The sequence below is a fragment of the Drosophila simulans genome, chromosome 3R, assembly GCF_016746395.2.
Source record: "Drosophila simulans strain w501 chromosome 3R, Prin_Dsim_3.1, whole genome shotgun sequence".
NCBI classification, from domain to species: Eukaryota; Metazoa; Arthropoda; class Insecta; order Diptera; family Drosophilidae; genus Drosophila; species Drosophila simulans.
The window spans coordinates 17,627,670-17,639,681 of NC_052523.2; the positions used below are offsets into that span (position 1 = coordinate 17,627,670).

At 46.2% G+C, this 12,012-nt stretch overlaps 1 protein-coding gene across 5 annotated transcripts in view; it reads left to right on the top strand.

The window, feature by feature from the left end:
* The window catches only part of LOC6728934 (kin of IRRE-like protein 1), a 70,966-nt gene that overhangs the window by 32,081 nt on the left and 26,873 nt on the right, over positions 1 to 12,012 (top strand). For 4 of the 5 annotated variants that reach the window (XM_016177203.3, XM_016177202.3, XM_039294862.2 and 1 more), the window contains exons 2-12: positions 277 to 404; positions 3,628 to 3,868; positions 3,989 to 4,132; positions 4,428 to 4,622; positions 5,058 to 5,206; positions 5,388 to 5,499; positions 5,577 to 5,697; positions 8,070 to 8,233; positions 9,619 to 9,777; positions 10,949 to 11,122; positions 11,739 to 11,852. In XM_016177203.3, the coding sequence (XP_016035611.1) occupies positions 277 to 404; positions 3,628 to 3,868; positions 3,989 to 4,132; positions 4,428 to 4,622; positions 5,058 to 5,206; positions 5,388 to 5,499; positions 5,577 to 5,697; positions 8,070 to 8,233; positions 9,619 to 9,777; positions 10,949 to 11,122; positions 11,739 to 11,852 (1,701 nt within the window). The remainder of the gene's footprint in view (positions 1 to 276; positions 405 to 3,627; positions 3,869 to 3,988; positions 4,133 to 4,427; positions 4,623 to 5,057; positions 5,207 to 5,387; positions 5,500 to 5,576; positions 5,698 to 8,069; positions 8,234 to 9,618; positions 9,778 to 10,948; positions 11,123 to 11,738; positions 11,853 to 12,012) is intronic. The other variant, XM_016177205.3, reaches the window with a different exon arrangement.

Below are 12,012 nucleotides of genomic sequence, written 5' to 3' on the forward strand. Positions count from 1 at the left end.
TCGGTATGGGTGTGTATAAGTGTAAGGATGTATGGGTGTGGGCAGGCAGAGGGACACTGCATTGGTGTGAGGGCGTGACAAATGCAGGCAGCGATTTTATAGAAGGGTTACGAAACGGTAGCATACTTACATGCGCAGCGGTCTGAACCGGAAACGGAACCCTCGGCGGAAGTAGTTTATGTAAATGGCAGACCCAGCATTCCACTTTTTCCATTTGCCATTTGCCATTCTCCATCCGCCATTTTCTCACCTCGCCATCCTTTCTTTTGCTTGCAGGAATCGAGGGATTTCAGCGATTCTCGGAGCAGCCCAAGTACACGGAGGTGAATCCCGCCGAGGACACGCTGCTCACATGCAAAGTTATCGACAAGCGGGGCACGTGCTCCTGGCAAAAGGATAACAAGGTAATTATATCAGCCCACCGAGCCCATCTATCGATGGCCACAGTTTATAAACATTTTGATTAAACTCATAACTTGGCCAAAAGTCTCGCCCAGGCGCAAACAGCCGAACTTTGCTCGCACACTAGCACACCGAGACACATAGAAACACAAACACATACATACACAGGCTCAACGACGTGTCCTGGCTAGAAAGCTCATATCATATGCGTGGCGCGTCCTGCGGTTCAATTAAGTGTTGTTCTTTTGGCCTCCACATGTGGCGAATGTAATTTACACCCTGGCCAGGACGAGTCAATAATGAAAGTTGGCCGTGGACGCGGACAAGGGGCCAGGGGTCAGAAGGAGTCACACGACATGGGAACAGCACCCCAGACAGCCCTTCATTGTTCGCCGTTGATTAGAACACTGGCCGGCGCAACTTTTAATCGAAAGTGCGTGACAGCAAAGGAATAAGGGGGCGAAATTTGCCCCATTGGACTTTATGCCAGCGCAAACAGCGCAAAATATCGCTTCGACCTCGTCGGTTGTTTGGCAGTAGATCCCCTGCCAAATAAAACATTTTTTGTTTTAATTGATTTGGCTTATGCTGTCACGGCGGCCATTTCATTTTGCTGCATTTTCGCGCTGATCCCAATTTATTTCAGCCCAGGGCTTTACTTTTTTGTTACATGCAAATTAAGTTTTATAAGCCATTGGAAATTTAACAAAGTTTTAGCTAAATGTGTGCAGCATTTTTGGTTGTTTGTCAACATCATAGACCATTAACTAATTCTACAAATGGCTCTGTTAGCTCTGCCTTATTGTACTCAGTGATTAATTGAATTACTTTGTAAGACTTGAGCTGCATGGTTGCAATTAAATCCTAATCATTTTTCATGGTCAATAAGTTGAAGGTCTTGTTTTGAGTGTTTAATATTCTATATAATCGAAAATGTCTGCCGACCCATAGTTTATATTTGTGTTCTGACCATTTTTTATGGCCATCGCGGGCGGGTTGAGTTGATCTCAAACGACTTCGTTTGCATACCAATCCAAAGTGGCCTCATTATGGATCAGCTCCCGGCGAAGGGAATATGTTGTTGCCGTTTGTTATTCAGGGCAATTGTGTGCGTTTGAAGCATAACTTTTATTTGCCACTCCCCGCAGTGACTGCCATTCCCGTGCCCCACTTGCTGTGGTAGTTGCTTATGCAAATGCACACTGGGACTTTGGACGGCAGTCCGACGCCATTGTATGACAAAAATCAGAAAGCATTTCAAATGTCCTTTTTCATATGCTGCGCATCGCAAACTCTCGCTCTGCATCACATACTTAAATGTTTACATGCTTTGTGTCTCCACTCGAACAAGTTGAAGGAACCGAAAGGACGAAGGACGCAGGACGAGGCAAACAGCATTTGCATGCATCGAGCGTCGCACACACACAAACATGCTGATGTTGCTGTTTCGGGCTTCATTTAAAATTCTTCTTATTTTTGCATACTTATTCCACTTCCCTCCTTTTCTCCTATGTGTGCTTAACGTTTCCCAATTTCCTCCATTTGGGTATATACTTCTGGCCATACATTCTACGTGTAGTTATCATAAGAAGCGACATTCCAAATCGACTGTCCCAAAAAAAAATACAAATAAAAATAGGAGATGGGGATGCGGCTATGTCCATTGCCGAGCTGCATTCTAATTTAGCCAAAGGATGTCTATCGAACATTTTTCAATTCTATCCATGCCTCATCTGTGTTTTCCTTGCAGTGCACTTCCCGATAATTTCGAAGCACAAATGGAGAATAGTCGAGTATGGTATCAACAACCAGGCTCAGCCATTTGAATAAAAGTAATTTTTGGCCATCGCACATTTTTTCGCAGGCAAACAAATCGAGCTCAACGATGCGGATGCCCAGGCTAAAACTCCGGAGTTTCGCCTCCAAGTTGTTGCTAGCCGTATCCATTTTGAAGTTGGAATATGCAGAGAATTATGCCGATACGAATATCGATTCGAGAATGTTTTGGCAGCAGTGGCAGCATCAATGGGCCAGAGCCAAATATTTGTTCGGTTCGATTTTTTTATCTCCCATGCTGAAATTGTTTTTCAGGCAGTTTTGGCAGCTCGGTCGCCCATTGAGCTCATATCTTTTGTTACCGCAAAGCCCGCAAAACTTAACTTAACCCTTTGGTGCCCGGCGACCGGCCATTGATTATTCCCTGTGGCCTAAGGTCAGTGGAGTCAAATGGCATATAGTATCCGCAGACATTTCACATGCATGCCAGCCGCAAGCTGTTTAATAAACCAGAGATACTGTATTTATGCTGGCTGGCCAGTCAACTCAAGGTGGTCGAATGCATGTCACACGTTATTTTATCAGCATGGGACAAAGAAAATGCATTTGTGGCCATTTGCGCAAATTTAAGCACTAAATATCAAATGGCAGGACAGACGAGATTAGATTATGCACTTGCATGTGCTTTCGTTTTCTTTCACTGCATTTGAATGCTCGTTTTAAGCGATTGTTATGCCATGGCACAAGCTCAATGTAGCAATTAATTTAACCCATTATGCCACGGACAAGTCAGACAACACTAAAAGCCCAAATGCAATTAGGCAGCTCAGTTCTGGGGGTTTTTGGGGCACGGTCCGTTCCCATAAATACTTAAATGCGAACGATGCTCAGAGATCACTAATTGTAATTTAATTTCCAATTAGCAAACAAACTAATGCCAATTTACAGACAGAAGCGACTGAAACGACGACTCGAAATGGAGTTAAATGACACGTAGTGGTTGGGTGGGTAGTAGTGGCACTGGTGGGCGGTGGAATTTCGGGGTTGGAATTCCGGGCGAGGATACCTCCGTGTGTCCTCCTCACCATTGGCTCGCCGATTTGTCTGTGAATGTTTGACCAAATCGGAGAACAAATTATACGCCTGGCTGCATCGAAAAGTTAAACATGCTAAACATGTCGTAGACGACGCCCAGTTCATTTCAACGCCATCATCGTTTTTATCCCCATCCTTAACCAATCCGTATCCTTGTTCAATCGACACGTGGATAAATACTAAGTGGAAAAATGTTTATATTATACCAAGTTTGATAGGAGCGGAAACATCTTGTCTATATTGAATGTACTGCATTCGCAAAAATCTTTGAAAATATTAATAATATTACAAATTAGTATAATTGAATTTTTTCTCTGTGTGTGGAACTAACCCGATCCATGTCCTCACCCCCAGCCCGTTGGCATCTATACAAAGAAATACGAATGGGCCTCACGTATGCCGACGAGCGACAATGGAAATGTCCTGCATCTGGATCTCCATCCGCCGCCGGTGCAGCTCGGTGGCGACTGCTCCCTCTGGATCCGCTCCGCCACACTGGACTTTGACGACGGACTATGGGAGTGCCAAGTGACGGCCAGTGACTTCACCACCCAGGATGCCCTCACCAGCCAGCCGGTGCGCCTTGTCGTACGTGGTAAGTGCCTCGCATCCGGATTCTCGGTTCGATTGAATGAAGGGACATGCTAAAATGCCCCTTAATTCACCGTTTATCCTCGAGACTTAATTGCCAAGGACACTTCACTTCTGTTTGCAGTGGCGCCACAGCGGCCGAGGCTCGAATACGAGGCGGTCCACGTGCCGCCGGGACACAACATCACCGCAGACGCCGGCGCCCTGGCGACGGTCAAGTGCATCTCGCATTACGGCAATCCGCCGGCCACCCTCAAATGGTTTTTGGGTAAGTGCATTCCTTGGGAGCACACGCAACGAAATGTTGCCAGTTAATGTGGCAAACACGGCAAAGGGAATTATAAATGTTTGCTTTCACACAAAAGCAATTGCATATTTTTTCACGATTAATAGTTTATTTTTTCAGCAACCCAATTGAATATTCATTGTTATATTTATTTCAATTCAACTGATAGCACATTTTTTTTTGGGTGCAGCATGCCGCATTACCCCAGTGGCTGTTGTTATCCAGCGGCAGTTGTTAATGTTAATTAATTCCCATTTGCTGCTGCTCTCTCCCCCAGGCGACCAGGAGATCTCCCCCATCCACCCGCAAATGAATGCCACCGAGCCGGATAATCCACGCACCTGGTCGGCCACCTCGGTGGTGCAGGTGTCGGCGATGCGGGAGCGCCACGGAGATATACTGCGGTGTGCCGCCTACCACGAGTCCTACACGGCCAAATCGGTGGTGGTGGAGGCCAGGCTGGACGTGAAATGTGAGTGTTGCGATAACGATATGCAAAACTCTGATACAGCACCTGCAGCCTGAATGCGGGCCGGGCCACGAAAGTGGCTTCATTCGATTTGGCTTAAAGTCAGGGCCAGGCAATCTAAGCAAGAGGCATGGAGACCGAGTAGAAGTGGCAGTGGAATCACAATCCAAATCCGAATCGGAGACAGAAAGCTGTAACAATTAAATTAACAACAATTTGCTGTAATTTCCTGTTTTGCTGAGCAATTCAAGAGTTGACTTGTCCCAGAGGACGTGGCCAGGAGCAGGACTTGCCCGGCTTGTTGACTCTGTTTGCTCGGCTGCCATTGCTGTTTCTGCAGTTTCAATTGCTGTTTTTGTTTTGCCTAACCAAGTTGAACGTCTCCGTCTCCGTTTCTCTGTTTCTATTTTGTGTTCCTGTGTTCTGTTTTTCTCGCAGACGCGCCGAGCATCCGTCTAATTGGCTCACCGGAAATCGACTTGGAGGAGGACAAGGATGCCCTGGTCCTGCGCTGCGTGGCCGATGCCAATCCGCCGGCCAGCATCGTCTGGCGGCGGGCAGGTCGCTCCGAGATAGCCAGCTTGCAGGTGAGCTTAGCTTAGTTGCAGCTAAGGATGCGGATACTACCGCCCAGCTTGTTTATGTTGTTCCGAAATTGCTTCGGGTAGAGTCACCCCCTCGCTGGGAATTTATCTGAAGTGTAGCAGAAATTTGTAATTGTATTAAATTGCCCGCTGATCCAACCCACCTCCAATCTCTTGCCCACAGGAAACTCTGCAATTGCGTCCCGTCGGGCGTCGCGATGCCGGATTGTACACCTGCCAGGCACAGAACTCGGTGGGCACCTCTGAGCAGCTGTCGGTGCAGTTGGATGTGAAATGTACGTATCTTACTATTTACCTTGGACAAAGTTTTCACCTGGCTCTGCTTTCTGCCGTGCTCTCCCCTTCCTTTCAGATCCTCCCAAAATTATTTCAGCTGGTCCGGATCGCCTTACCACCGCCCCGCTTTTTAGTCCTGCAGCCTTTGAGTGCCTGGCTGATGGTAATCCCCTGCCATCCTTCAAATGGGTACAGAGGTGAGTCCATCGACGTTAAGTACACTGAAAATACAAATTCTTGGGTTCAGGATGGAGGCTAAGTAATTGCAGCCTATTTAGTTCTTGTTAACAATACTAGAACTTTGTCATGTTGGCTTAGATTTTTCTCTGTGTGCATAACTTAAGGTTGGCCTCGCTGGAGTTCTTTGGCAGCTTGCGTTGCATAGTTTTGGTGGCCTTCTAGGTTCCGTTAAAAACTTTACTGGTCTGGCTTTAAACACGTGACTTTCCCGTTCGGATAACTCGTCTTGCGACCGGTTTTTGTAGCCGGCTGAATGGTAGAGCTAATTAAGCGCGGCTCACTCTGCGTATGCGCAATATTTGTCTTGCCCCAATACTGAAGATGTTGTAGAAATGGTAGCACTTTATGGAATGAATAGTTAAATTTAGTACCAGTATATGTAGCAAGGATAAGCCTGTATGAACAGCCTTTCCTTCTTACGTAAGCACGTTTCCTGTTGCACATTTCCTTTATATGAGGAGCCTCGCCCACTTTTCAACAAACTCTGATGCTATTTCGCGTAATTTTAATTACCTGCTCAGCGGAAATTGTTTGAGACAAGGAAAACATCATGCAACACGGATTGTTTTTGAAAGCGCTGCAGCGGTTATACCCTGTAATTCCAAGTCCTCGCTTTCTATATAGAAATCATTAGTATTCTGACAAAATCAAAAAATTAATGCTTTAAGCTTGCAAATTTTTACACCGCAACACCATTATAGGGCAATTGATATTCACAAAAGCCCATGCTGATAGCAAAGAGACTTAACGTTCGTATATAGCCATATTGAGCTAGGGTAGCAAGCAGCCATCTATAATGCCTGCAGGATTAGGCTCCTTCCGTTTCTGCTTTCGTGGTTAATGCCGTCGTGCATTAGTATGCAAAGCAGGCAGATTGTATGGGAAAAAATCGGAGCACTCCTCATCCGACTGCCTATGGCTCGTCCCCTCTCTTTCTGCTGCGTATTTGCGTCTCTTTCCGAGGCAAGGGCTTTGACGCTGCCACGTAAGTACGTGATTTTTGCGATTCTATTTGTTTGCACTTGCCCCCAGACAATCGGGGCAGCATATAAAACACACATAGCTACGCCAGATCGTGATCGGACAGACATATATGTAGGATATAGGAGTATGGGAAGTTGTTATGCGAAGGTGTCGTCATCTAATAACGAATGCCACATGCAACACATTGACGTGTTGACTTAATGAAGCGAATGCGCGCGTGTTTATCAGAAATTAAATGTCAATTGTTGAAAACTAATTTCCACGCATGTTCTCCAAACACAAGCGCCCATAGCCACCCACAGCCACCCACAGCCACCCACAGCCACCCACCGAATTAAATGGCGCGTGCCGTGTTGGGTAAACAGCGGGAGTCGCCCATTTGGAACCAGTGGGTAATAAATCAATGCCACGAAGTGAGCCGCTGACAGGCCGAGCGACGTATGCTCGGCAGCTCCTTAATCTCCTCCCAGGTGGTGTCCTTGTGTCCTTGTGGCCTTCGACCGAGCTGCAAGTGCAACTGCTGGGCGGGCGGCTTGCAAATGAGGTACCCAAGGACACGACACAGGACACGAAATCCTGTCACTTTGATTTACGTGATTTCGCCGCTCTCTCTCACTTGCTGGACCTTCGAGAATTGGAGTCGAAAAACAGAAGAGCGCTTGCCAAACTTTTTCGACTTGGCAGATTTGCATTTGAATGGCTTTCTAATTTATTGCCTTTAATTACCGGTTGCCAGGGACCGCCTTAAAGATCCTTGCTTCCACTTAAAGCACCATCGAATGAATGTATTGGCTGAAATGCTGCTTTTTTCCATTCTTTATGCGGCTCCCTCAAAAGAATCTGAGAGCCCAGAGCATTTCGCAGCTTGAAAGGCATTTCTCATATTAAAAATGTATCAAATATTTCTGTGAGCCAGCTCTTTGGCCCACCCGTCTGTTAGTCGGAGTCGGGCTGCCTGCACCAAAAAATAACTCATACGCATACGCAATTTTCAATATTGCCAAGCAAGGATTGCAGCAGCATGAGGACACATGGGAAAAGGCCGGGGTCTGGAGGAGGAATGTGGCATCCTCCGTTGCATGCATCAGTTTCATTTTGCGGCCTGCAAAGTGCGCACCATGCCGAAGTCCGTGACCAGATGGAATCCGTATATTAGTTGCGCATAATCATAATCAATTGCCGCACGGACAACTGCCGCATTGGTACATCGAATACTCCGATGCATCGCCAAAAAGCGGGAAATCAATTAGTTTTCCTATGGATTTCAACTGTTACAAAGTTATATACTGTTAAAAGTTGTTAATACTTGCCCTTTAATGTCTTGCTCTCTCGACTTTCCTTTCAGAATGGCCCATGGTTCCAAGTACGTGGAGCGAGGCTCCGAGTCCAGATTGGTCATCGACAACGTCACCTACGAATACCAGGGCGAGTACGAGTGCCGGGCCACCAGCTACATCAATGGCCAGGAGCGGGTGGCCATATCCGATCCGGTGTCGTTGCAAGTTGTGGGTAAGTCGCTATCTGCACTGCTTGTATTTACTGTGTGTGGTGTGGCCATAAAAACCGCAATGCCACAAAATATGACGACAACACGGCTGGTGCCGCAACCTGCATGTTTTCCACCTGACACGCATCGAATCCTCGAGGATCTGGAATCCAGAGAGGCACTGCCGAGGGGATGGCCAACCGACCCACCGGAAAGGGTATTGCGGGTTAAGGAACGAACCATGTTTGCGGTCATAAATCTGCATCCCAGCTCTCTTTGCTTTTTTCGATGTCATTTTTCCCCGTTCTTTTTTTTGTACCCGGACTGGAATGGAAACCAGTGTCATGGAGATGACCAGCATAGCCACAGAGAAGGTGACAACGCAACGGGGAAAAAAAAGGCGAAACCTATTCCTCCTCGGGCTACTCATTTAATTCCTCCCCTCGCTGGGCTCCCGTGCAACTAATGCACACTTAAAACAACTAACAAAACTCCATTAAAAGCTGCAGCCGGAAAGCGCCTGCGAAACATTTTAAGCGCTTGCGTTGCCACCTCCTCGTCGCTTTCCCGCTTTTCCACTTTCCCTAAATTCTTACCCCTTGCCATTTCCCTCCGCCTTGCAACCATACAATTTCGCGGTGGACGGCGACTAGCAACTGGGCAACGGACTAAACCAAAACGTAACACAAAATCAAAATGAACTTATGACCGCAGCGCCAGCGGAATAAAAAAAAAATGGAGCTGCAACTGCCGAGGGCGAAAAACTGGACAGCAAACTCGGAAAAAAAGGAAAACTCTAAAAAAAAGAACAGCAAGAAATATTTAAATTTAGTGCCGAATACCACAGCACGTACATAATTTATGACCAACCAAGGACACGAGCAATTTAGCAGAGCCGGGAACAAAAAAAATGCACAAAAATAAACAAGCGCACGAAAAAAGTCCTCACCACATTTATACATGTCTATGTGTGTGTAACAAACGAACTAACTAACAGCGACAGAGTGCCAAAGTGTCAAAAAAGGACCTAGTTTCTCACAGTAATATTTCAGAAATAGATACATACTATACATTTAAGATTAAAACAAACTTAATTTTCATATTATATACATTCGTATTATCATATACATTATTATTCATATTATTACTTTAATAATTTAACTAAAATTCACATCAGTATATATAAAAATATTCAAGGTCCGAGATCCCCAGACCACTAATGCCATATTGGAGCGCCCAAAGTGGTTGGTTGCTTGAACTCCACCCTCTAACCACTCTATATAATTATCTTCGGCAGTGCGGCTCGGCGAGTGCGTTGCGCCACACCAACTCAATTAAAAAGTCATCTGGCCGGACTAAGCGCGACTCCTTTATGCATTTTTCACCATTGTTTCCGTTGTCGTTGCAGGTGCCCCGCAGGTCCTGCGCCTGCATCCTTCCCTGCACACCGTCTCCGTGAAGCGAGGAGAGGCGGCCAGCCTGACAATGGTCGTCTGTGCGGATCCGCGGCCACAGCGCGTCGCCTGGGAATGGGGATCACTGCGTCTGGAGGCCGGCTCGGGCATCGGTGCGTATACTTGTTTGATAGGCAGTTACCGCTCAGCGCTTACCATCCGCCCCATTGGTCAGCTAATGGTAATGCAATTAGACGCTGGACTTAGTTTTGCCTACTCGGAATTCAATTAGCGCCGCTCTACAGGATGCAGAACGATGGCTCCGCCCGCTCGAGGGCTCATTAGATTAACGGCCTCTTCGCAGAAAGGGTTGCGGACGGGGGGGGGGCAATCGCGCAGAATTGTTCCGCAAATCAAGACAAATTACATGACCACGCGGAGTCAGAGTCGGACAAGAAACTGGCAGTGTCATGTCCGTTGTTGCAAAGTGGGTGGTGCAAAGAATGGGTGGTCGAGATGGGGGCGCCTCGAGCAGACTTCCCACGCCTGTCAGCCGCCGGTAATCCGAGCTTCAACAGACAGCCAGCGCACACAACCCAGCTCATTTTCCAGCTGAAACTCTTTCGGGATGAACATCCGCAACCAGATGCGGCTGCATCCCTCCATAACTTCCGCTACCCTCGCTACTCCATGAACTTGAACTGCATCCTTGCTGGCCAGTGTTGGCCATTGTTGGCAACTATTGATTACCTGCAAATTGCAGATTTAAATTAAATTACTCCAGAAAAGAGCATTTTCTCATGTTAGTTCATTTCAAAGTTCAAAGAAAACCAATAATTTTTTTATAAAGTATTAGGATATTAAATAAGTTCTGAGCAAATTAAAATATAGAACACAGACACAGATAGAGAGCCAACTATAGAAATATAATTCAATAAATTACTAGTTCAGGTGAGAATTAAATCTGGTGTCGTTTATTCTAGAAAACATCTGACTTGGCAACACTGGTCCTTGGTCCGCAAGTCGCATTACTCTTCATTTTCAGCTTGTCTGCCCGTGTCCATCCTTGCTCGTCCTTCGTGCGTGTAATCCTGCGTGCTCTCACTGCCACTGACACAAATCAAACGGGGCGCATTCCCGTCCAATCCGTTCTCCTTTGCTCCGCGGCCATTTTTTTTTTCGCTTGCGATGCTAGTTAGCCCATCGAATCGAATGATTAATGTCGGCCGCCGACAAATTGTGTGCAATTCCAGTGCAATTACTTAGCCCACGAAAGCCAATTCGCATTTGGTAACAAGTAACAAGGACAAGGACTTGCCTGATTTCCCATTTCATACCCCACAGATCGCTTCCGGGCCGATGACATGCAGCCGGACACTCGGGAGGACTGCTACCTGTCCACCCTGCACATCCTGCACGCGGACGAGCACGACTCCAGGCCCTACTACTTGGTGGTGGAGAACGAGCGGGGCACCGATCGTCATGCCATACACCTGATTGTGGAGGGTACGTTTGCAGGTGCATAGACTTTTCTTTGATTTTCTTTACCCCTTCCCCGCATACTGCTCCCCATCACATACATATCACGTATTTAAGTTACACTCATGTTCAACTAAAATGTATTCAATTCACATAATCATCAAGAAATTATTGCATAAAATATCAAACATTCCTGCAAAACACTTTCATGTTAGCAGCGTCACAGTCATAAACCAATCTTGTTATTAAGTCTTTATCCAAAGATATAAGTCAAATGTTGAATCTTAGAAACAACAATTTCAGTAATTCAGTTCAGTAACTTTAATATCCTTAAAATTTCATTCAAAGTTCATATTAATTAGCCGAATAGTGATTAATCCCTGCTTATTACAACAAGATAGTGTAAATTGTTGAAAGAACACACGAGCTGAGAACTCATTAAACATATTCCCCCCACCCATCATCGCATCGCTGCCCAACGATTTTAATTAAAATCAATCGCACGTGCAATACATGAATTGCATAACATATATTTTGCATATGAAAATGAAAATTCCCCTTAATGCTTGCATAATCAACCCCACCACCCTCCACCACATCGAATACGAATACAAATACGAATCCGTGTATCGAATCGAATGGAATTTCCGGACAGAACCCTACGAGATGAGCTATCTAATGGGCGTGGCCGGGGGCTGCATGGCCGCCATCCTTTTGCTGGTTTGCCTCTGTATCTATGCGATCAAGAGCAAGAGATGCTGCTTCAAGGGTAAGTTGAAAGGAGGAGTAAAAGCACACCCAAAAAAAAAAACAAGAAGGCGAACAATCATCGGGCCCGTATTAATTGCACCGCCAGTGCCGTCAAGGCCGCGACAATTAAAACTTCCTCTTTGATTATGGCGCCTGTTTCACCACCAAGCCAACACCAC